The following is a 27,357-nucleotide window of genomic DNA, read 5'->3' as shown; positions in this document are numbered from 1 at the left end:
AGCCCTACCGGTGACCCTGCGTACGGCACTTACCTGTATTGCAGATTTGTTTGTTTTTCCTGGGCTACTGCTTAGCGATGATGTGGGTAGCCATGGACCAGATGCAATGTTAATTGTGTATGGCCTGCAAGTCGAACGCCTCCATAACCATCAGTGGAGGCTATCCGAGTGGATTCTGCGGTAAAATAGAGCATCCTGCAATTTTTTTTCTGCACGCGGAATACGCAATTCGTATCCGCAGGTGTGTAGAAAAAAATCAAGAATACATGCCTTCAATGCCCGTGTTTTACCACGATCATCGGTGTAGATGCGGAATCCACAGTTCAAGTATGGTTGTGTGAGCCTGGCCTAAGGGTAATTTCCGACGAACATGTTTTCTTTCTCTTTATACAGCCGTGATTACCCTAATTGACAAAACTAAACCACTGATTTCAATGGATTTCCGTGATTTCGTTTTTAGTATCAGGATTCTCGTCCATTAATTGTTCAGGCAAGAAAAGATAGGACTTGCCCTATCTTTCCTACATGTAGTATTATCTATGTGCGGGAAACATAGGGCAGGACCTATCTTCCAGCTATTTTTTTTAAACTCCTGCACTATGGAGCGGAGTTTGAATGGCCGGCATAGGGGAAGGAATTTTCTTTGCTCAGGTGCAACTACGCCTGAAAAGTGCAACAGGTTGTGCAGCGGGCTATGTAAGCTCCAGTTGTCCTAGCACCAGCACTGCTCTTACTTCACTGCGAGATCCCGACGTCTAAGTACAGGCAGTCAAAATACGTAAAAGTGCTTGCAATACTTAGCGATGACTACGAAAGTATGTATTCTCTAGCTTATAAAATATAAAGAGCCCTAGCTATCTTTATCGTTTTCTAAGGTAAACAAGGTCATACAGATGGAAGACCTTGCGTCTTCTCTCAATTACGCCTATGGCCAATTTTTTAAAACCTGGTTCTACTGCATGGACTTTCCAAGCAGCCAGAGAGGTATCTGCCTACAAATCCACAATGCATCCGCAATTGAGTTGCGGATGCATTGCAGATCGCTTGCTTCCATAGAAATCAATGGAGCCCATCCATGAGGAATTCCCGGTAAAATGGAGCTTGCTGCAATTTCTTTTCCACACGAAAAATGTGCAAAAAAAATCCACATGTGTGCATAGAGGTGCGGATGCTCCATGCTTCCCTATGCATGGCTTGAACTGCGGATCTTCTGCACGGGCGCCGATCGCAAATTCTGCAATTTAAGTCCGCCCATGTTCATGAGGCCTAATGTTTTGTTAAGACAGAACAGCTTTCAAGTCTGTCTGGGTTGCTGCAGTTACTGGGACACAGCTTTCACTTTCAGACATCGTCTGAGCTGGATGTAGTGAAAAAAAAGAAAGAGCAAACCACTAGAAAAAAATCCAGGACACTGAACCTCCACTTTCGAAGGTAATCACCATGTTGGCAGTATAATGTGAAAAACATCAATCATTTATTGGTAGAACATCATACAGATTATGAAATCAGCGGTATAAAACAGCTTTCTCTGTGGATAACATAGCAACATAGTAAGGCTGAAAATAGACACACATCCATGCAGTTCATCCTATTATCCTGCAGTGGGGATCCAAAGGAAGGCAGACCAAAAAAAATTTGGTACCATGTTAGCAGTAGAGAAATGTGTGATTGTTCTCAGTGAGAGAAACCAAGTACTCTTGTAGATATGATTCCTTTTAATGGCTAACAAAAAATACATGATGTTACAACTCACTAGATTCATCCTCACACACAACTTTTCTGCAACTTACCGGGACCGCCATAGGCAGTAAAATGGCACCGCAATATGCCAACCTTTTCATGGCAAAACTCAAGAGTGACTTTTTGGCCTCCTGCCCCACAAACCACTATCCTACATCCACTACATTAATGACATTATAATCATCTGGACCAACAACAAACAAGAACTAATAAAATTCCATGAGAGATTCAATGCATTTCACCCCACCACAAAACTGACATAAAGCTATTTGTATACCGAAATCAACCATAAAAACTCAATACAGACATCCGTATACCAGAAACCAGTTGATCACCCACATACCTCAGATAGGACAGTTCCCATCCTAAACACATCAAAAAGTCCATTGTCTACAGCCTGGCCATCAGATACAACCGGATCTGCTCCAACCCAACAGACAGAGAGGAACATTTACTCAATCTCAAAAAGACATTTTTAAATCAAGGCTACCATCCCACCTCAATTCATGACCAAATATCCAGAGCCACCAGGATACCCAGGAATCAACTACTCAAATACAAAAGAGAAAGAAAAAAACGGTTGTGTGCCACTAGTAGTGACCTACAATTCACAGTTAGAGGTACTGGGGAAAACCACTAAGAAACCCCATCATACCCTACACAAGGATGACCATCTGAAAACCATATTCTCAGACCCTCCCCTTCTGTGTTACAGGCAACCTCCAAATTTGAGGAACTTTATAATCAGGAGTGCATTGCCCTCTGACAAACAAAAAGGAACTTATCCCTGTAAGATAAGGAGCTGCAAGACCTGCTCACATATACTGACTGCGGACAGGATGCGGATCCCCAACACACAGCAGGACTATAAGATGTTTCACATCCAATGTTGTGTACCTGATCATGTGCAGCAAATGTCCTGTCGGGGGCCTTTATATCAGGGAAACAGGATAAAAACTGAAAGTGAGGATGAGATCTCATCGCCACTTTAAGGAGGGAAAGACTGAACTACCTATGGCAAAACAGAGCAGATGAGAGTTATTATACTGAAGGGCAATTTCAAGTCACAGCATCACAGAAGAATTTGGGTGCCCAAATGTATGGTCATGTTTGATACTCTCAAGAATGGATTGAACCTCAGCCTGGGATTCTTGCATAAGTGGAAAATATGAAATGTCTGAAGGAGGTCAAGAGAGATGTCCTCCTCTGAATCAAGTATTTTTTTTTTTTGCTTTAAAACTTCATAAAAATTCAGAACTTGACTTGTAATAATGTTGCCATTCACTAGGTGGTGCCTGATCTCCTTCCATGTGCAGGTTGAAGGAAAGATAAGACACATCATAAAACTGTCCTGAGCTCAGTGGATTGATTTACAATATACGTCTCCGCTCTGTTCGTCTGTTGTTTTAAGTTTTGAGTGCAAAACAGTCTCAAATTTCTGTGTGTGAACATTTATTTAGACCAATACCAATGTGTTCTCCTCCCCTCTGCATCTGTATGTTATAATTATGTGCCATCCTAACTAGTTTCATTCAACAGCCTGACGAAGGAGGCGAGATATCCCCGAAAGCTTGCTTGCTGTAACATCATGTATTTTTGTTAGCCGTTAAAAGGTATCATATCTACAAGATTGCTTGATTTCTCTCACTGAGAGCAATCACACAAAGGAAGGCAAAAAACAATTCCTTCCCAACTCTAAATCTGGCAATCAGAATAAACTCCTGGATTAACCCTACAAATTTGATGTTAATGGAGGCATCCAACCCAAAGCCCATACGCAATTAACATTGTATATGGGCTGTGGGTATCCGCATTATCAGCAAACGATGGCGCAGGAAATACAGACAAAAAACCCCTCCTATACTGCACATGACCACCTGCGGGCCTCCGCGGTCATCCGCAATTTAAGTTAGTGCAGTATGCAGGGTCACCGGCCGTGCTCACAGCTGGAATCCAACCTGGTCATGTGAGCTCAGCCTAATAAAGATTTATTATTTTATCTTCATTTTGGGAAGGTATGGTAAATAGGTCATTTTTTGCGTCTAGCAATTTGAAGTTCAATGTTGCTCAGTTGCTAGCACTACTTCCATACAGCGCTGGAGTTCAAGGTCCAAACCTATCCAAGGCCAACATCTGGATGGGTTTTTATGTTCTCTTTATGTTTATTATTGTCGTTGTTCTTCCCCTCTTCTGGAGCAGAAGAGATGAGTGTAGATTATTTATAGATTTGTTTTATTACATATTCTTTTTTTGCTCCCTTTTGCTTTTTTTCTTACTTCCTTTGTGGTTTTCTATTTTTATGACTCTAAAATGAATATCTAGCCATTCAGAGGAAGGGACAGTGTCCCCAAAACACGTAAATGTGCTGGTTGTGTAATCAATGAAGAAGAGTCAGGTTTTATCCTTGGCATCTCATGTGATTTATCAAGTCTTGTGTGACTTAAAGGGGTTCTGTCATTAAAAACAAAAAAATTTATGCTTACCTATTGCTCCCCAGGCAGCCTGCTTACCTCTTCTTCTTATCCCAAATCTTCTCCTGGAGCCGCTTGTCAATTCGGTCACGTGACCTCCAGCACCCGATTTTCTTCCATCCGGTCAAAAAGCGTACACTGCCTACCTTCCGCTTCCTTCAGGTCAATGTACGCATACGTCACTAGTGACGTGTGCGTACATTGTCTTGTGAGGAAGCGCGGAATGAAGGTAGCCGCGCGAGACAACGGCACGACTGCTCACGCGCGAGACAGCGGCACACGACTGCGCACGCGCGAGTCTGCGGCGCGCTCTCCTGGGAGCACGTTACACGTGCACACTCTCTGCCAATAGAAATGTATCCCTGACACTGTTGTCAGGCAGAATACATTTCTATTAGCCAATGGAAATGCAAGCTTCTGCTGCCTCTCGGCCAATAGAAATGTATCCCTGACACTGTTGTCAGGCAGAATATATTTCTATTAGCCAATGGAAATGCAAGCTTCTGCATATAAGCATATATATATTTTATTTATATAAATATATATATATAAATAAAAGTATATATATAAAAAAGCATATATGTGTGTGCATATATAAATATATGCATATATATATATATGTGTGTGCATATATAAATATATGCATATATATATATGTGTGTGTGCATATATAAATATATGCATATATATATATATGTGTGTGTGCATATATATATATATATATATATATATATGCATATATATATATATATGCATGCATATATGTGTATATGCATATATGTATATATGCATATATATATATATTTATGCATATATATATGCATATATATATATGCACACACATATATGCTTTTATATATATATATATATATAAATAAAAGTATATATATAAAAAGCATATATGCATATATATATATATATATATATATATATATATATATTTATATGCATATATATGCTATCTGTATCTGTCTACCCGTCTGTGTCTATCCGTCTGTATTTATCCGTCTATCCGTCTGTATTTATCCGTCTATCCGTCTGTATTTATCCGTCTACATTTATCTCTCTATGCATCTGTATTTATCCATCTATCCGTCTGTAATTATCCGTCTGCATTTATCCGTCTGCGTCTGCCCGTCTATCCATCCGCGTCTATTCATCTATATGTTTATGTGTATATACACACATATATCTATCTAGCTTTATTTGTCTGTGTGTGTGTATATGGCGGTTTCAGGCGAATGTAATTTTCTTCCCTTATGCGGCCATGATTGTCACGGCCGTATATTGGGACAAAACTAAGCCTATGATTACTGTGGTTTCTCTCCCGTTAATACTTGACTGAGAAAATATAGGACCTCCCCTATGAATACTATGTGCGTGAAAGATCAGGCGGCCGCCATATTCCCACCATTTATTTTGTTTCTTACAGTTGCTCCTACAGCGGTGTGTGTATGTATGTATGTATGTATGTATGTATGTATGTATGTGTATATATATGATACACACATACGCACATCACAAGGCATTGTTCTTACAAGGCGCACTGCACTGGCAGACACACTCGCATATTTGCCATGCAAGATATTGGTTTGAGTTTCTCGGGCTGATATAGTGCTCACTTGTGTAAAATCAGCCACAGAGAATGAATTTAACATCACCAAAGACATAAAGCTATACATTGCCCTCTATTGTCAGCATGCTGTTATCCTGACCCCCAAGTGTCAATGCATAATGCATCCCAAGTGGCAGCATGCCCACCCATATCACGTCTTGTATCCAAGCTAGAGGCGATACAACAGGGTCCTAGAACGTCCATGCCCATCCGTTTCGCATTTTGAATCCAAGCTAGAGGTGGTACAACAGGGTACTAGAGCCTCCATGTCCACCCGTATCACATCTTGTATCCAAGCTAGAGGTGGTACAACAGGGTACTAGAGCCTGCATGCCCGCCCGTATCACATCTTACATCCAAGCTAGAGGTGGTACAACAGGGTACTAGAGCCTGCATGCCCCCTGTATCACATCTTGTATCCAAGCTAGAGGCGGTACAACAGGACATACATATATACATACAATAGGACCAGCTTTACACAGATGTAAGTGCAGTTGCGCACACTTTTGTGCACTTTTTTGTCTCTCTGAGGGCAGCCGCACATGGGTGTAAGCGTGGAACGTACATGTCCTATGCAGTGTGTAGATATATTACTATACATATTATATGTGTGTGTGTGTATGTATGTGTGTATATATATATATATATATATATATATATATATATATATATATATATATATATATATATATATATATATACACATATATCTACACACACACATCTTGATACATATACGCATAGATAAATGTATATATACATACACTCATACAATACATTGCATGGGGAATATTCCTGTTTTTACCATGTGGAGTGACTACTGTGAGTGATTTTTATGAGTGACTGCTATGAGTGACTGCTATGAGTGACTACAGTGAGTGACTACAGTGAGTGACTACAGTGAGTGACTACAGTGAGATTGCAGGGAAGATCTGGAGGCCCTTGGGAAACTCTGGGGGTTTAGAGACCCAGGGAGAAACACTAGCAGATTTTGGTAGACTGCAGGCAGGACTATTCAGTGCACTGGATGGGCGGAAGTAGCTTTGTGAGGGCGGAAGTGGTCAGCACAGCAAGGGGTGCTGGGAGATGACCTCCTAGCAGGAGGGGCTGAAGATGTAAACAGAGCATGGAGGTGAAAAATGAAGCCTAGGTAAGTACTACTTCTGAAAAAAACGTTTTATATGTGTTATTTACCACAGGTTGTGCCAGCGGGGCAGATTTACTGGAGAAAAAAAATACAGATTGTAATAACAGAACCCCTTTAAGGCCCATTTACACGCAATGATTATCGCTCAGAATTCATTTAAATTATGTCTTTTCAGCAATAATCGTTGCGTGTAAGTACTACCATTGTTTGCTTTTCGACCGAGCAATGATTTTTAGTTCAGCATGAAAACCATCTTTCAGTCAGCCAGCTGGTAGCAGGGACTGCATGTTGTGAATCTCCACTGGAGTGCTGATAACATTGTTTTCAGCTGCTGAGCAGCGGAAGAGCAATGGAGCTTTATGCAGATAACAGACCACCCGCTGTTATATGCATACAGCGAAGGGAGGCTCATTTTCATACAAATGAAGCTAATAAGCTACTAATGGGCATCAGAGCCTATTAGTAGTTTATCCAAAATGATCACTCAAACTATCATTCAAGATATCTATTGAATGAATTTTAAGCGATTATCTTTGCGCGTAAATGGGGCATCTTTGCATGTAAAAGCAACAGTGCTAATAACTGAGCCACATTCATAGAGGATCTCACTTGGCCAGATTTTGACCTGGAACCTGATTTGATTTTTCAAAAATTGGCCCAATTTTATCGTCAAGTCAATCACGACAAGAAACACTACAAACAACCACTAGTATTACTACTCCTTTATGACTCTTCTTTAAGGTTAGGTTTACACATTGACTTGCGGACATGACATGGGTGGCACAACCAAAAGTCACTGTGTAGCCCTGCAACGTCACATTCACATTCAGCCCAATGGGGTTTTTATGTGAGCTGTTGGTTGCTGCAGCTGTGGGTCGCAAAAAATCCAGCTTTGATGATTTTTTTGCAACCTGCAGTTGTGGCAAACTGTAACTTGGATTGTCACCCTATTGACTTGGATGGGAGTTCGATGGCGTAAGACTAAACACCAATTTTTGGTTGCAAAAACTGTCACGCAGCCAAAACTCGCAATGAGGTCCTATCCTTACTCACAAAGATACAGAAGGAATACATTACAAATTAATAGAGATGAGCGAACGTGTTCCTCCGAGCTTGATATTCGTGCGAATATTAGGGTGTTCGGGATGTTCGTTATTCGTAACGAACACCATGCGGTGTTCTGGTTATTTTCACTTCCTTCCCTGAGACGTTAGCGCGCTTTTCTGGCCAATTGAAAGACAGGGAAGGCATTACAACTTCCCCCTGTGACGTTCAAGCCCTATACCACCCCCCTGCTGTGAGTGGCTGGGAAGATCAGGTGTCACCCGAACATAAAAGTCGGCCCCTCCCGCGGTTCGCCTCAGATGCGGTGTGAGTTAGATGAGGGACAGTGCTGTTTGTACCGGAGCTGCTGTAGGGAAAGAATTGGTAGTTAGTGTAGGCTTCAAGACCCCCCAAAGGTCCTTATTAGGGCCACTGATAGCTGTGTGTTGGCTGCTGTTAGCAGTGGCAAATTTTTTTTTCTCAAAATCGCCTCTGCAGAGCGTTGCACCCGGCATTAGGGACAGAAGTGCTGCATAGGCAGGGAGAGTGTTAGGAGTGAGTGTAGCCTTCAAGAACCTCAACAGTCCTTTATAGGGCCATATTTATCCGTGTGCAGTACTGTCCAGGCTGCTGTTAGCTGTGCTGCATTTTTTTTTGCTTCTCAAAATCGCCTCTGCAGACCATTGCACCCTCCATTGATACTGCAGGGAAAGAATTGTATAGGCAGGGCGACAACACAGTTGTTATTCATTGAATATACGCAGTGCTGCCTTTTGGTGCCAAAAAACTGAAAACAAATCTATTTGTCCAGCCTCTGTCCGTCCTAAGGGCGGTGGACACGTGTGAGCTGCGTGAACAACATTGCTAAATCAGACGCACCCAGCTACGCTTTACTGCTGGCTTCGCCATTTGCTTTCCTTAATTGGGAAAAAAATACCTGCTCTCCAAGAGTTATAATAACTCTGCTACCCTCACGTTCTGTGACACATAAGCAGGGACACAGCACAGTTATTAAACTTCTCATGTTCATTGAATATACGCAGTGCTGCCTTTTGGTGGAAAAAAACTGAAAACAAATCTATTTGTTCAGCCTCTGTCCGTCCTAAGGGCGGTGGAGACGTGTGAGCTGCGTGAACAACATTGCTAAATCAGACGCACCCAGCTACGCTTTACTGCTGGCTTCGCCATTTGCTTTCCTTAATTGGGAAAAAAATACCTGCTCTCCAAGAGTTATAATAACTCTGCTACCCTCACGTTCTGTGACACATTAGCAGGAAAACAGCACAGTTATTAAACTTAGATAATTCATTCACTAGAGGCAGTGGGGCCTTTCGTTTTCCAAAAAGGGCAAAAATTATATTTGGCCTGCAGTCTTGCGCCAATTTATTTCCTGCCTGTGAAATCAAATCACTGGTAATACAGCATGCTGAGGGGTAGGGGTAGGCCTAGAGGACGTGGACGCGGCCGAGGACGCGGAGGGCCAAGTCAGGGTGTGGGCACAGCCCGAGCTCCTGATCCTGGTGTGTCGCAGCCGACTGCTGCGCGATTAGGAGAGAGGCACGTTTCTGGCGTCCCCACATTCATCGCCCAATTAATGGGTCCACGCGGGAGACGGTTATTAGAAAATGAGCAGTGTGAGCAGGTCCTGTCCTGGATGGCAGAAAGTGCTTCGAGCAACCTATCGTCTACCCGCAGTTCTGCGCCGTCCACTGCTGCCAATCCGAATCCTCTGTCTGCTGCTCCTCCTTCCTCCCAGCCTCCTCACTCCACTACAATAACACCTGCTCAGGAGCGGGAACACTCCCAGGAACTGTTCTCGGGCCCCTGCTTAGATTGGGCAGCAGCGGTTCCTCTCCCACCAGAGGAGTTTATCGTCACTGATGCCCAACCATTCGAAAGTTCCCGGGGTCCGGGGGAAGAGGCTGGGGACTTCCGCCAACTGTCTCAACAACTTTCTGTGGGTGAGGAGGACGATGACGATCAGACACAGTTGTCTTGCAGTGAGGTAGTAGTAAGGGCAGTAAGTCCGAGGGAGCAGCGCACAGAGGATTCGGAGGAAGAGCAGCAGGACGATGAGGTGACTGACCCCACCTGGTGTGCAACGCTTACTCAGGAGGACAGGTCTTCAGAGGGGGAGTCAAGGGCATCAGCAGGGCAGGTTGCAAGAGGCAGTGCGGTGGCCAGGGGTAGAGGCAGGGCCAGACCGAATAATCCACCAAGTGTTTCCCAAAGCGCCCCCTCGCGCCATGCCACCCTGCAGAGGCCGAGGTGCTCTAAGGTCTGGCAGTTTTTCACAGAGACGCCTGACGACCGACGAACAGTGGTGTGCAACCTTTGTTGCGCAAAGCTCAGCCGGGGAGCCAACACCAACAGCCTCACCACCACCACCATGCGCAGACATATGATGGCCAAGCACCCCACAAGGTGGGACGAAGGCCGTTCACCGCCTCCGGTTTGCACCCCTGCCTCTCCCCCTGTGCCCCAACCTGCCACTGAGATGCAACCCCCCTCTCAGGACACAGGCACTACCGCCTCATGGCCTGCACCCACACCCTCATCTCCGCTGTCCTCGGCCCCATCCAGCAGTGTAGTTCAGCGCACCGTTCAGCCGTCGCTTGCGCAAGTGTTCGAGCGCAAGCGCAAGTACGCCGCCACGCACCCGCACGCTCAAACGTTAACCGTCCGCATAGCAAAATTCATCAGCCTTGAGATGCTGCCGTATAGGGTTGTGGAAACTGAGTCCTTCAAAAGTATCATGGAGGCGGCGGCCCCGCGCTACTCAGTTCCCAGTCGCCACTACTTTTCCCGATGTGCCGTCCCAGCCCTGCACGACCACGTCTCCCGCAACATTGTGCGCGCCCTCACCAACGCGGTTACTGCCACGGTCCACTTAACTACGGACACGTGGACAAGCACAGGCGGGCAGGGCCACTACATCTCCCTGACGGCACATTGGGTGAATTTAGTGGAGGCTGGGACAGAGTCAGAGCCTGGGACCGCTCACGTCCTACCCACCCCCAGAATTGCGGGCCCCAGCTCGGTGCTGGTATCTGCGGAGGTGTATGCTTCCTCCACTAAAGCACCCTCCTCCTCCTCCTCCTCCTCCTCCTCTGTCTCGCAATCAAGATGTGTTAGCAGCAGCATGTCGCCAGCAGTCGGTGTCGCGCGGTGTGGCAGCACAGCGGTGGGCAAGCGTCAGCAGGCCGTGCTGAAACTACTCAGCTTAGGCGATAAGAGGCACACGGCCCACGAACTGCTGCAGGGTCTGACACAGCAGACCGACCGCTGGCTTGCGCCGCTGAGCCTCCAACCGGGCATGGTCGTGTGTGACAACGGCCGTAACCTGGTGGCGGCTCTGCAGCTCGGCAGCCTCACGCACGTGCCATGCCTGGCCCACGTCTTTAATTTGGTGGTTCAGCGGTTTCTGAAAAGCTACCCACGCTTGTCAGACCTGCTCGTAAAGGCGCGCCGGCTCTGCGCACATTTCCGCAAGTCCCACACGGACGCTGCCACCCTGCGCACCCTGCAACATCACTTTAAGCTGCCAGTGCACCGACTGCTGTGCGACGTGCCCACACGGTGGAACTCTACGCTCCACATGTTGGCCAGGCTCTATGAACAACGTAGAGCTATAGTCGAATACCAACTCCAACATGGGCGGCGCAGTGGGAGTCAGCCTCCTCAATTCCTTTCAGAAGAGTGGGCCTGGTTGGCAGACATCTGCCATGTCCTTGGTAATTTTGAGGAGTCTACCCAGGTGGTGAGCGGCGATGCTACAATCATTAGCGTCACCATTCCTCTGCTATGCATCTTGAGAAATTCCCTGCAAACCATAAAGGCAGCTGCTTTGCGCTCGGAAACGGGGGCGGGGGAAGACAGTATGCCGCTGGATAGTCAGGGCACCCTCCTGTCTATTTCTCAGCGCGTACAGGAGGAGGAGGAGGAGCATGAGGAGGATGAGGAGGAGGGGGAAGAGACAGCTTGGCCCGCTGCTGACGGTACACCGGCTGATTGCCTGTCATCCTTTCAGCGTGTATGGCCTGAGGAGGAGGAGGAGGAGGAGGAGGAGGAGGATCCTGATAGTGATCTTCCTAGTGAAGACAGCCATGTGTTGCGTACAGGTACCCTGGCACACATGGCTGACTTCATGTTAGGATGCCTTTCTCGTGACCCTTGCGTTGCACGCATTCTGGCCACGACGGATTACTGGGTGTACACACTGCTCGATCCACGGTATAAGGAGAACCTGCCCACTCTGATTCCCGAAGAGGAAAGGGGTTCGAGAGTGTTGCTATACCACAGGACCCTTGCGGACAAGCTGATGGTAAAATTCCCAGCCGACAGCGCTAGTGGCAGAAGGCGCAGTACCGAGGGCAAGGTAGCAGGGGATGTGCGTAGATCGAGCAGCATGTACATCCCAGGCAGTGCAACAGTCTTTAAGGGCCTGGCCAGCTTTATGGCTCCCCACCAAGACTGTGTCACCGCTCCCCAGTCACGGCTGAGTCGGCGGGAACACTGTAAAAGGATGGTGAGGGAGTACGTAGCGGATCGCACGACCATCCTTGGTGACGCCTCTGCCCCCTACAACTACTGGGTGTCGAAGCTGGACATGTGGCCTGAACTAGCGCTGTATGCCCTGGAGGTGCTTGCTTGTCCTGCGGCTAGCGTCTTGTCGGAGAGGGTGTTTAGTGCGGCTGGGGGAATCATCACAGATAAGCGTAGCCGCTTGTCAACCGACAGTGCCGACAGGCTAACACTCATCAAGATGAACAAAGGCTGGATTTCCCCAGACTTCTGTTCTCCACCAGCGGACAGCAGCGATACGTAAGCAATACGTAGGCTGCACCCGCGGATGGAAGCTACGTTCTCTCTCACCATCCAAAACGGGGACATTTCTGCTTCATCAATCTGTGTCTAATATTCCTCCTCCTCCTCCTGCTCCTCCTCCTGAAACCTCACGTAATCACGCTGAACGGGCAATTTTTCTTAGGGCCACAAGGCTCACTCAAATAATTTTTCAGAACAATTTTTATAAGTTTCAATGCGCTTAAAAGCATTGGAACTTTAACTTGAACCAATTTTTCGTTACACTGGGCTGCCTCCAGGCCTAGTTACCACTTAAGCCACATTAACCAAAGCGATTAATGGGTTTCACCTGCCCTCTTGGCTGGCCATGGCCAATTTTTGGGATGTACATTAGTACTGTTGATACAGCAATTTTTGTGGGCCCTCGCCTACAGTGTAATCAAATTAATTTTTAGCCCACCTGCATTACAGCTGACGTTACCTCAGCTGTGTTGGGCAATGCAATGGGATATTTTTATGTACCGCCGGTGGGTTCCAGGGAGCCACCCATGCTGTAGGTGCACACTGAGTTTTTAATACATCTGTACACTTCTAAAGAACCCGTCTGACTGGGGCATGCAGTGTGGGCCGAAGCCCACCTGTATTACGCACGACATTACTACCTCAGCTGTGTTGGGCAATGCAATGGGATATTTCTATGTACCGCCGGTGGCTTCCTGGCACCCACCCAGGCAGTGGGTCCACAGGGAGTTTAACCTACATGTGTCCACTTGTAAAGAACCCCAGTCTGACTGGGGCATGCAGTGTGGGCCGAAACCCACCTGCATTAACCCTTTCCAGTCCACTGTGTGACCTGTGAAGACATTAGGGTTTAAGGCTGTACAGCTCCGTTGTTGGTAGACGTCCGTCGGGGTTCTCTTACTGTATATTGCCAGCCTCTCTGCTGTCGGAGCCTATCCTACGTGTCAGCTCATGCAGTACTGGCTTTAGCCAGCATATAGCGCCGTTGTATAACAGCAGAAAAAGAGTAAGCCCCCTAGGAAAACCATATACAAATTGGATTGGAAAGGGTTAAGCACAACATTACTACCTCAGCTGTGTTGGGCAATGCAATGGGATATTTCTATGTACCGCCGGTGGCTTCCTGGCACCCACCCATGCTGTAGGTGCACACGGAGTTTTTACTACATCTGTACACTTATAAAGAACCCCAGTCTGACTGGGGCATGCAGTGTGGGCCGAAGCCCACCTGCATTAAGCACGACATTACTACCTCAGCTGTGTTGGGCAATGCAATGGGATATTTCTGTGTACCGCCGGTGGGTTCCAGGGAGCCACCCATGCTGTGGGTCGACAGGGACTTCACAATAGGGAGTTGTACCTGCCTGTGTCTATGAATTAAAAAGCCCGGTCTGACTGGGGCATGCAGACACCTTGACAGAATGAATAGTGTGTGGCACATAGGTTCCCCATTGCTATGCCCACGTGTGCAGCTCCTGATGGCGGTGGCACAGGATTCTATTTCTCATTGCTTCTGTACAGCATTGTGGGCTATCGCTCCGCCACTTTTAAAGAGGGTCGCTGCCTAGCCGTGCCAACCTCTGCAGTGTGTGCCTGCGGTCCCTCGTCATGGCAGACGCAATTCTAAATAGACATGAGCGTGGTGTGGCATGAGGGCAGCTGAAGGCTGCCCAGGGACACTTTGGTGTGCGCTGTGGGGGGGGAGGGGGGGCGGTTGGGCAGCATGTAACCCAGGAGAAGTGGCAGTGGAGTGTCATCCAGGCAGTGATTGTGCTTTGTTGTAGCTAGTGTGGTGCTTAGCAAAGGTATGCCATGCTAATGAGGGCTTTTCAGAAGTAAAAGTTGTTGGGAGGGGGGGGGGCCCACTCTTGCCGGTATTGTGGCTTAATAGTGGGACCTGTGAACTTGAGATGCAGCCCAACATGTAGCCCCTCGCCTGCCCTATCCGTTGCTGTGTCGTTCCCATCACTTTGTTGAATTGCCAGGATTTTCACACATGAAAACCTTAGCGAGCATCGGCGAAATACAAAAATGCTCTGGTCGCCCATTGACTTCAATGGGGTTCGTTGTTCGAAACGAACCCTCGAGCATCGCGGGAAGTTCGTTCCGAATAACGAACACCCGAACATTTTGGTGTTCGCTCATCTCTACAAATTAACCAAAAATTCAGCACTTTACGACTACTGCTCTTTAGCTCACTCCAATAAAATAAGAACATGGCACTGATTGCCAGCCCAGTGTGTATACTTTAAGTTTGTATATATATATATATATATATATATATATATATATATATATATATATATATATATATATATATAATTACAGTGGTGTAAAACATTAGTGGACAGTGGAGATTCTGCTGCCGCCCCCCTCCCCAGACCCTTGCAGACCAGCAGCCTCGGTCCCCTCTGCCCTCCGCCTCCTCCTGTTATCTTCTAAATACATGGAGAAGGGAGGTCAAAGAGGAGATGTATCTATGCTGGTGTGCTGCTGGGCTCCTTTCCTTTTTCTTCTCCTTCTCCTCCTCCTGCCGTGATGCCTCCAATGCAGAAAGGAGGAGGAGGAGGAAGTGCTGTGCAAAGCACAGTAATTTAAAATAGTGAATGGATCAGCTGAAACAAACTAAGAATAGTTTTGGTTGTTGTAATTACTAATTGTCCTTAGAGTGTAGCTGTACTTTCAAAAAACGTTTGACATTTTACAGGGACATGTCAACAGTTTTAACTGTTAGGGGGTCCAGGTCAATCAAGTAATCAGTAGGAGGTTACAGCACCCAGAACATACACTGATCCAAACTTTTGTCTTTCTAATATATTTATTAATGACCTGGTAGAAGGATTGCACCGTAAAATATCAATATTTGCAGATGATCCAAAGCTATGTAAAGATCTGCACACAAGAGAGGACGCACGGAGATTGCAAGAGGATCTGGATAAGTTGGGAGCTTAGGCACAAATGAGTTTAATGCACATGGGCAGAGGAAATACAGGTCACCATTACACACTAAATGGGAAACCACGGGGTAACACTGACACGGAAAAGGACTTGGGGATTTTAGTTAACTGTAAAGTTAACTGGAGCAACCAGTGTCAGGCAGCTGCTGCCAAGGCAAATAGGGTCATGTGGTACATCAAAAGAGCTCTAGGGGCACATGATAAGAACATTGTTCTTCTCGTTTACAAGTCACTGGTCAGACTACACATGGAATATTGTGTACAGTTTAGGGTACCAGTACTCAAAGGACATATCAGAGCTTGAGCGGGTACAAAGGTGAGCAAGCAAAGTAATAAACAGAATGGGCAGACTACAATACCCAGAGAGGTTATCAAAATTGGGATTATTTAGTTTAGAAAAAAAGACAGCTGAGGGGCGACCTAATAACTATGTATAAATATATCAGGGACAATTCAGAGATCTCTCCCATCATCTATTTATAAGGAGGACGGTGACTGTAACAAGGGGGTGCCATCTACATCTAGAGGAAAGAAGGTTTCTTCAACGACATAAAAGGGGGTTCTTTACTGTAAGAGCAGTGAGACTGTGGAACTCTCTGCCCGAGGATGTCGTGATGGCAAATTCAATAAAAGAGTTTAATAGGGGCCCGAACGTCTTTCTTGAGTGATGCAATATTACATGTTTTAGTCACTAATAACTTTAGAAAGGTCGGTGATCCAGGGATTATTCTGATTGATTGGAGTTGGGAAGGAATGTTTTTCCCTTAACTGAGGAAAAATGGCTTTTATCTCCTTGTTGTTTTTTTTTTGCCTTCTTGTGGATCAACATTGGAGGTAATAGGTTGAACTAGATGGACATATGTTTTTTTTAGCTAACGTATTGTGTTACTAGGTGCATGCGTTAGATAAGGAAACTACATTTTGTGCCCCATTTAGGACTAAGATTTATAAAATTGATGGTAATCTCTGTACAGCACTGTGGAATATGTTGGTGCTATTTAAGCAATTGAAAATAAGTAAGTAACTATACATCATTTCCAGCAGTCAGGGAGTTTTAAGTGTTCAGAGTACATCAATACCAGGTTTTATATATAGAATAGAGAATGTACCCGAGGAACCTTTGTTCCTGTAATCTAAGAGTAACGATTTATGCCTTCACATGATTTGGTATCGAGCAGCTTGGTTTCTTGCGAAATGTATTTTGTTGATATTATTGTTTACATAGCATTCTTAGATTAGCAATTAGGTTCAATGGTTTTGTTTCTTTGTCTTTGTCACTAATTCAAGTACATTGAATACAAACAAACTAAGAAGGAAGCTAAAACAAGTAAAGATTCAAAAATAAGTAAAATGTGGGTGGTTAATGTATTCAATAGAGAATCTAATTGTGCCGTGTTTAACAGCTATGAAAATAATAACATAATATAAGAGAAACACGAATTACTACATGTTAGACAGTTGTGATTAAATATTTAACAGGTAGTAATTCATTTTTCTCTTATAATATGTGATGCAGCAGCAAAAGAGGCAAACACAATCCTGGGATGTATTAAGAGGAGTATAGAGTCTAGCTCATGTGAGGTCATTATCCCCCTCTACTCTTCCTTAGTCAGACCTCATCTGGAATACTGTGTCCAGTTCTGGGCACCCCAAGACATGGACAAACTGGAGGAAGTTCAGGGAAGAGTTACCAAGATGGTGAGCGGTCTGCAAATCATGTCCTATGAGGAACGGTTAAAGGATCTGGGAATGTTTAGCTTGCAGAAAAGAAGGCTGAGAGGAGACTTAATAGCTGTCTACAAATATCTGAAGGGCTGTCACAGTGCAGAGGGATCAGCCCTATTCTCATCTGTACAAGGAAAGACCAGAAGGAATGGGATGAAACTAAAAGGGAGGAGACACAAATTAGATATTAGAAAAAACTTTTTGACAGTGAGGGTGATCAATGAGTAGAACAGGTTACCACGGGAGGTGGTGAGTGTAGTAGAAATGATGATTAATTAGCGTAAAATGTCTATTGATTTGTATAAACTAGATGTATTACCCAGCTGTAGTGATTTAACTCTGTAGAGGCTGATAGCCGCATAATTCCATTATAGTAATTGCTGGACAATGGCATGGTGAAAGATGTGTGCTATAACATTAGCCCAACGTAAACTTCCAGTGCAGCCCCTCTAGGGTTAAATTACATAGGTCTTCAGCTGGGAACTACAGCTTGGGCATCTCACTTACCTTCCCCCTTCTCAACTCCTAGAACAAAGGACCTCATGGTCTTACAGAGACGGACGCTGGGAGGGGTAGGAGGAGGAGGGGGGACTCAGTTGGCTGGAGAGCCAATAATTATGCTCATGGACCACGTATGTAATATGTTATACACCCATAAAAGGCAGGTATTATGTGTTTTAATAAAAGAAGTTCTGGGATTGTTTTTGCCTCAGAGCTCAGTAAGCTTCATACTGGACACGTGTCTCAGTCTGAATTCTTCTTCCATGCGCATATCAGAGTTTTGCGATTAGGAAGCTACAGAATACCCCAGAACCTGCTGGAGAAATTAATATCCAGATCAGTGAGTTCTTCTTCAATGGAAGTGTTCAAATAAAGGCTGGACAGACATCTGTCTGGGATGATTTAGTGATCCTGCACTGAGCAGGGGGTTGGACTCGATGACCCTGGAGGTCCCTTCCAACTCTACCAGTCTATGATTCTATACTAGTAAACATTCCATGACTGAGATATTATACAATTAGAATCAAACCCACCAAAATGCATAGGCCCTGTGTGAATCTTTAGTGATTCATACTGTGCTGCCTTTAAAAGCCTGTTTTTGTTAACAAAATCCTTTTCCTTATTATGTTAGGACATGACTAGGATATGAGATGATTTATTGATGGGTGGAACTACGATTACTGGCATCCTAAAACAAAGGGCTCACAGTCTGTTATTTATTTCTTTGCAGAGAACTGTGGATAGGAAATTTATAGTGAATTGAAGTTCACCAACAAACTTGCTTCATTTACTGCTCACTAATTGCCACAATGTGGATCAATATCCTTTCTGTCAGTTAATAGATTATCAGTCCTTCTAATTACAGTTGCATAAGTACGGGTCTTCAAGTATTCTCTTGAAATGCTCAGGTAACCAGGCCTAAATTAATCAAATGTTTCTTTATGCAACATCTACAGTGGTACTTAAAAGTTTGTGAACCCTTCAGAATTTTCTATGTTTCTGCTTATATTTGACCTAAAACACCTTTCTTGTGTTTTTTCGGGAGACAAAATAAAGAAAATAGGCATTTTGGCTGTGTTTTTGTTTTGTTATGGTTGTGGTCATGCTAGATAAAAAATGTGTTCAATTTAATGTAAGTTGTTATGGATGCGGGGTTAACAGCAGAATCTGTGTTGCAGCAGAAGGCCAGCTGTCAGTCATAGCTTCTGAGCCTGTGCCATCCATAGGACGTAAGTCTACGTCCATTTACAGGAACACTTTCCCAGCCAGAATACAGACTTACACACTGTAGCAGTAAGGGGTTAAAGAGCAGGGATCTTTAAAGGTCTGATCTTCACAACACGTTCGTGGAAGTGTATCATGGCACAAACAAAGGAGATTTCTGAGGACCTCAGAATTAGACGCTCATTAATGCTCACCAGGCTGGAAAAGGTTGTAAAACCATCTCTAAAGAGTTTGGACTCCATCAATCCACAGTCAGACAAATTGCGTACAAATGGAGAAAATTCAAAACCATTTTTACCCTCACCAGGAGTGGTTGACCAACAAAGATCACACCAAGAACAAGGTGTACAATAGTCTGAGGTTACAAAGAAGCCCAAGGTAACTGCAAAAAGGTTTTTCTCACAGTAGCTAATGTTAATGTTCATGAGTCCACAATCAGGAGGACTCTGAACAACAACTGTGTGCATGGCAAGATTGCAAGAAAAAAGCAGCTGTATCGTTATATATGGGCCACCCTGTATAATCATCATATAGTGCCGATCTACCAGGAAAAACTCTGATAATTTCTACACAATACTGTGGTTGGCTCTGCACTAGTTCATAGAGGGTCATCCTAAACTGAGACGTTCCAAAGCTCTAAATCTGTGCTCCAAACCAGAAGCTCAGGAGCTTCTTGTGGCTTGCAACCCTCTTGCTGTTTGGCTTGCCATGGGAGACCTGAGTTATAATAATATGTACTGAAAACTGACATTATTGCAGACATATCCTAACCACAAAACAGTTGCAATTTGGATGGCATATTACTACTGTCAAATTTCACAATGAAATATTTATCAGCAAGTGTTTGCAATTTCACAATTTCTTATTTCTCCATATTTAGGCTACGGCTGCTTTCAGAACAGCCTGTGTTGTGCAAGCAAAGATTGTGCTATGGCCCTGCTACATTGCATTCTAATATAAGTGAATATGGTCTTGCAAGTTGCTATGACCCAACAATTACAAAAAATCAGTCAGATCTTGGTTTCTTTTGATTGACAGATCGGAGCAACTTGTAAGTAAGCAAAGTAACCACATTGACTTGCATTAGGATGCAATGTAGCAGGGCCTTACTGCCATCTTTTACTTGCTACATGTGTCACAATCAAAATAGACATGTAGCCCTAGTCTAAAAGTTTCTTTCCTTCGGTGTTGGGTTGAATTTGGCTCCCAACCATGAAATTAGAAAAGGTTTGCAAACTTTGCTCTGTTAGAACATAGGGCTTTTGGACAGCGGTTGTCCTGATAGAACAACACCTTTAAATTGCAATTCCTTTTATTATATCCTTTTATTTTTAGAATGTCTGCCTTTGCAGGTAGAAGGAAATCACAAAAATAACAAAAAAGGAATTCCATAGTCTGCCTGCCAGCAAGCTACGGGATAATATCATAGCAGGATCAGCGGTGATTCCAGAGGTTGCGGTCATAAAGCAAGGGCTTAGCATAGAAATATGTCATCAGTTCATATAAAGGAAATAACCCTTAAGCGCTTCTACCCACTAGCTTTTTTTTTACGGCTGCAATAATCGCTGCGTTTTTTTTTAATGAGACTTTCTAATGTTAAAATTGTATCGCACAAAAATCGCAAAAGCACAAACTCGCACTTTTTGTGCGATGCGATTTTAACATTAAAAAGTCCCATTGAAAAAAACTCTGCGATATCGCAGCGTAAAAAAAAACGCTAGTGGGTAGAAGCCCCAAAAACCAGTGGGGCAAATGGAAGGGAGTATGATTGCAAGATCAAAATATACAAGGTGTGCTTGTAGTCTGTAACCAGAGATGCATAGCTCTGCAAAGGTGATGTAGTCACAACATAACAGATGATTTATAATCAGGACTATTTGCAAAGCTGCTAATTATTTTTTTTTTACACACAATGGAGCAATGAAAAAAGTTACAAAAATGTGCGTGTCCTTAAAGGGGTTGTCTCGCGACAAGCATCAAAATTTTACATTACCCTATTCCCCCTGTCACCCTCCTGGCATAAAATAGCAAATTAAAGCGGTTTTTAAACCGCTTGCTACTCACCGATCCGACGAAATAAGGAGTTATAAAAATCTTCTCCCTAAGATGGCCGCCGGTCCTTTCCCAGGGATGCACTGGGTTTTCTCCCATGGTGCACCGCGGGTCTTCTCCCATGGTGCACCATGGGCTCTGTGCTTTCCATTGCCGATTCCAGCCTCCTGATTGGCTGGAATCGGCACACGTGACGGGGCGGAGCTACGATGACGACGCGGTGACCAGCTCTCCGGCACGAGCGGCCCCATTCACCAGGCAGAAGACCGCACAGCGCAAGCGCGTCTAAAAAAGCAAGACGACATCAGAATTAGACGGATCCATGGTGATGGGGACGCCAGCAACGGAGCAGGTAAGTGAATAACTTCTGTATGGCCATATTAATGCACTTTGTAATGTACATCGTGCATTAAATATGAGCCATACAGAAGTGTATAACCCCACTTGCTGCCGCGAGACAACCGCTTTAAAGTTATCTTTCTTATCAGAAAATATCTATATTAGTAGCAATTGAAGAGGTCATTTCCAAGGTGCTTATATCCATTTTCCAAACAAATTGAGACAGGAGTGGTTATATACTTGGGATATCTCTTATATAATTAGCAAACTGCGCTAGCCAAAACTATTTGAATACCTATAACTTGAGATGAGCGAGCGTGCTCGGATAAAGCAGTTACTCGAGCGAGCATCGCTCTCCTCGAGTAACTGCTTACTGGTCCGAGCAGGCTCGGGGGAGTGAGCGGGAAACGGAGGGTGTTAGCGGGGGGGTAGAGAGAGAGAGATCTCTCTCACTCTCACCCTGTTACCCCGAGCCTGCTCGGACCAGTAAGTAGTTACTCGAGAAGAGCGATGCTCGCTCGAATAACTGCTTTATCCGAGCGTGCTCACTCATCTCTACCTATAACACATTGACTGCAAAAATCATATTTTATCCCAGAGTGTCCAAAGTCACACTACAGAAAATACTGTTTTGTGGAAAATTGCATTTGTTGGATTTAAGTCACTTTGGAAATCAATGCTTCAATTTTACAGTTTCCAAAAGTTGTTCGGATATATTTTATTTCTCTAGTATACATTTTATTGTATTGAGAACATTATGAGTCAAACTGAAGAAAAAAAGCCATTAAAACTGAGCATTGTCACGTGCACAAAAATGTATAAACTTAAATGTAATGAACTATTTGCAATTTTCTTGAACATTTTTATTCCATAACATTTGAAAATGTCCTTTTCTGACAGAAAGCAGATATTATAGCCTTTCAATATTCACCATAACCTTCCAGACTCTTAACATCCGGCAAAAATCAATAGACAAACTGAGCTAGAAAAGTAACAAATATTTAAAGACACTATATTCTGTTGTGATATTCCAGAATTCTGTGAATTCTATAAAAAAAAAATTATTTGCCCCCTTTATGAGTCATGTTATTGTATATTAGTTACATTGAATGTATTAGAATTAGAGATGAGCGAGCACGCTCGGATACAGCAGTTACTAGAGTGAGCATCGCTCTTCTCGAGTAACTGCTTACTGGTCCAAGCGTGCTCGGGGGTGCGGCGGGGGGCGGAGGTGATTGGAGAGTGGCGGAGAGTGAGAGATCTGTCTCTCTCCCCCCTGCTACCCCGCCACTCACCCTCGCCGCCCCCCACCTCAGCATGCTCGAGTAACTGCTTTATCCAAGCGTGCTCGCTCATCTCTAGTTAGAATCTTTAACCAAAATATAATATTAGACAAAGGGAACATGTGTAAAACACATTAAAGTATGTTTGAATTGTAGTAGCATTAGATATATAAATGTTATGACACCCCTAAATTTAACAATACTCTCTGGTATAGAACTACTTTAATTCAGACTTAATTTCCCCTTTAGCAAGGGTGACAGGTCAATGTAGGTAAGTATGGGAGAAAAACAATGAACATTACATACATCCAGGGAAAACGTATAATTAAGCAGACATTGAATGATTAATTTCATTGGCAGTCATGCAATAAATATGTTTTATGGAAAATTTAAAATATCTTAAACAATATTTCAATATCTGTGTTTCTGAGCCATATTTTTGTTCATGTTTTAGGTCTAACTGCTGCCGCCTCCCTCGTATCCTTGGCTTGGGCCCTGGCATCTTACCAAAAGGCATTACGGGATTCAAGAGATGACAAGAAACCCATCAGTTACATGGCCGTGATCATCCAGTTTTGCTGGCATTTCTTTACCATTGCAGCAAGAGTTATAACATTTGCTCTATTTGCCTCAGTTTTCCAACTCTATTTTGGAATATTTATTGTCCTTCACTGGTGCATCATGACCTTCTGGATTGTGCATTGTGAAACAGAGTTCTGTATAACTAAATGGGAGGAGATTGTTTTCGACATGGTGGTTGGAATAATCTATATCTTTAGCTGGTTTAATGTCAAGGAAGGAAGGACACGGTGCAGGCTGTTTATTTATTACTTTGTCATCCTTCTGGAGAACACTGCCTTGAGTACCTTGTGGTACATATACAAGGCCCCCCAAATCCTGGATGCTTTTGCTATCCCAGCACTGTGTGTAGTGTTTAGCAGCTTTTTAACTGGTATTGTTTTTATGCTTATGTACTATGCCTTCTTTCATCCTAATGGACCTAGATTTGGGCAGTCACCAAGCTGTGCTTGTGAGGACCCTGTAACTGCCTTTCCCTTGCCCCCTGAAGTGGCTTCAAGCACTCTAAGATCTATGTCCAATAACCGGAGTGTTGCCAGTGATCGAGATCAAAAATTTGCCGAAAGAGACGGCTGCATGCCAGTTTTTCAGGTGAGGCCAACAGCCCCTTCAACTCCATCCTCACGGCCTCCAAGGATTGAAGAATCTGTTATTAAAATTGACCTGTTTAGAAACAGGTATCCAGCCTGGGAAAGACATGTGTTGGATAGAAGCCTACGTAAGGCAATTTTAGCTTTTGAATGTTCACCTTCTCCCCCTCGGCTGCAGTATAAAGATGATGCACTTATTCAGGAACGTTTGGAATACGAAACAACGTTGTAACACCGACGACAGAAGATTCCAACGACAGAAAAACATAAAGGACTTTAAAAAGCTGCAACCTTAATCTGAAAAATAAAACTTGACAGCCCTTTGATGGCTAAAAGTAAACTGCATAGTCTCTATCAGAACTGATCTACAAGCCATGGCTTATGACGTCATGGAAACCATTTTGAAATGGCTATTCATCATGATTATCATTCTTTCAATATTACGATAAGTAAAGAAAAAAATGCTGATGGTGCATCCCATGACAGTTGACTAGGTGAACTTCTAGATGAAGAGAACATAAAAGCCAAGGGCAGTAAATCTAGGTAGTGTAGGCAATGTGTTGTCTAGTTCTGTGTTAACTAACCTTCATATAGGTACCATAAATGTCTTAAGAAATGTAATGTCTACAAGATGCTGTATGTAACAACCTCAAAAAAAAGTTATCATATGACAACAGGCAACCTCTGTGCTTCAGGTCTTCGCACACCAAAGTTAAATGTGGAAATTGGTAATACTAAAGTACACAATAGATGTCCCTCTTATGATATGTTTTCTAAATCCCATACTCAACAGTAAGTGCAATAATAAAAATGGTAGCAATGCCCACATTTAACTATCCCTATTATACAACGTTAAGGGCTTACATGCTTTATCAAAAGCATGGCCCTGGGTCACAAATCATCTCCATTTTGGCTATTCAATACTTAGAACTCCAGTTGGTCAAGTGGACCAACGGCAGTGGCGAACAGCAATGTGTTTGGTTAGCTTGTTACTGTGTGAAAGTACTCTGTGAAGAAAAAAAATTCTAAAAACCTTTGTTGCCATAGGAAAAGAGACATAAATGATAATCATGATGATATACCCAGTTGGCAAAAAAAAATGTGTAGACTAAGTGTGTAAAATGTTAGTGGAACTTTTTATGGTGAAAAAACAAAAGCAATTAGTTCAATGTACTATACAGGGGATGAGATTCAGGACTCTGAATGCATGGCTCCATGTGATTTATGCAGGTATGATAGCTAAACAAAAATGAACTGAAGCCGTACCCTCCTAGTGCCAAACATTACAATAGTGTATATGATTGCTCTTGTTGCCTGATGAACACAGAACATGTGGCATGATGAGCCATGCAAGAGTATGAAGCCAGAAGGTGTATATCAGTTCTCCATATGTACAGACAGATCACCTTTTATATCTATAAACAAGTAAAATGATGACTTTTAGAGGCATCTGGGTCGTCTACTAGTAAGTATACACAGTACCGTAGAATAAATTACATACGTGGAAGATCATCCTGGTCCTATTTAAGACTTGTTTTCATATTCATATAGAACCACACTAAAGCAGTTGTAAGACGGTGGTTTGTTGCTGCAGTTCCTTAGGTCCGACCTGCACAGAAAATATATATCCCAATGGTGCTTTCAGTTCTAAGAGGAAAAGATGCTAACTCATTGCACAACCCAAGAGTTCACTCATGTTTTTACTGGTTTTCTTGATGTATTGTTTTTTATAGACTGTGGGGTTTTCATGCCACCTTACAATCTACGTGCATAGATCAACCATGTTAATGCAGGTTGGGAAAGCCTGAATTTGGTCTAATTCTTCACCAATAAGAGTAAAATGGTTGTTGAAGCTCAACAAGTTCTTCAATGAGATTTTATACTCAGTGTATTGACAATGATTTCATTGATCCATAGTTACACATGGCTACAGCCAACTTGTATTAATGGGATACCTTTCACTGACAGCACTTTGCCATGCTGATCATTTTTGTTAAAAACCGTTCTTTGAGAGCACAAATGCTCACTGAAAGCATTCATGTAACAGTATACAAAAAAGATCAACTCAAAATACAATCTGATCCATTCAGGTTCATGCAGTATTCGGCAAGAGGTGCTGTACCGTAAACCGGTTAGGGGTCTATGTGATGTTTATGTCAATTCATATCTTGCAACTGTGAAATGATCAAGTAGTCCAATTGTAATGTTCAATAGCATCGTTCAATGTATAAGGTCTGTCCCCATGGTCAAATATAGATAAAAACATACAAAAATTTTTGCTGCTGAACTACATTTTCTATGATATTCAAGAATAGACTTCTGGATACCCGAGATTTCTTATAGTTGACGTTCACGAAGTGGTAAGGTTTCTCAAGGCGGCCAATAGGTTAGGTTACATTTAACTTTATTTCGCACAAACAATTGTTATTAAACTTTTTTGTTGAGATAGTCTTAAAATTAGAGCTTGGAGGGCTAGGCTCGACCATTTACCCAGGCCTTAAAGAACTCCAAGAGAGTCTACTAAACATACAGTATATGGAAAATCAAAAGTAGGCCACATGATGATGTGAATTTACAGAGCAATCTACGAGTTGTAGCTGTCCTTGACTGTGAATACATAAGATGTCTAAGCCTGCAGCAAGCAATTCGAATCCAATGACTCAGCACCAAGTTGGTCTCTTCATGTTATATGTTGCTCCCATCAAAGCGTTTTATATTAAATGGTAAATTATTGTTGAAATCTAATGTAAATCACTTTCTAAATACACAAAAAGTTAAGTTGAATAAATACTTATCGTGACCTGTATATTGGGGGTTCATGAAGAAACAGTGTGTGACGTTAATTGTATCTCACATTTTTGTTTGCGGAAACCCTACTGTATAAACTTTTACCTGATGACTTCCCAACTTATAAGCAAGACACACCAAACCTCGGTATCTGTAAATAGTGGCATTCATTTTATGGGAGATGTCTACTATTTTATTTTTTTATTTAGGAAGGGTTTGTTCTTTTTTTTTTATTGCATTAGTATTTGACAAGTATCCATATGGACTCCACTCTCAATAAAGATATCCTATTGCAGGCTGGGAAATCCTACCCATAGTTTATTCATCATAAATTAGTTTAGCAACTGAACACCTGCAGAGCATACAGGTGACCTCAAGGCTGGTGTTGGCGTCACATCATTGACTAACATACCAACAATGGGCGAACCCATTGGTTATATTTATCTCCAGGCTTATCTTCAGTAGTCTAGGTTGGG

General features: G+C 43.4%; 1 protein-coding gene across 1 annotated transcript in view; it reads left to right on the top strand.

The window, feature by feature from the left end:
* XKR4 (XK related 4) overlaps window positions 1–26,900 on the top strand; it is a 272,483-nt gene extending 245,583 nt beyond the window's left edge. Inside the window, exon 3 of the mRNA XM_066578329.1 lies at window positions 23,380–26,900. Coding sequence (XP_066434426.1) covers window positions 23,380–24,326 — 947 coding nt within the window. The 3' untranslated portion in view covers window positions 24,327–26,900. The remainder of the gene's footprint in view (window positions 1–23,379) is intronic.
* Window positions 26,901–27,357: the final 457 nt, after the last annotated feature.

Source organism: Eleutherodactylus coqui, chromosome 9 (assembly GCF_035609145.1).
Source record: "Eleutherodactylus coqui strain aEleCoq1 chromosome 9, aEleCoq1.hap1, whole genome shotgun sequence".
Lineage (NCBI taxonomy): Eukaryota > Metazoa > Chordata > Amphibia > Anura > Eleutherodactylidae > Eleutherodactylus > Eleutherodactylus coqui.
The sequence above is the reverse complement of the archived record's forward strand: the minus strand, read 5'-3'. Positions and strand labels throughout refer to the sequence as shown.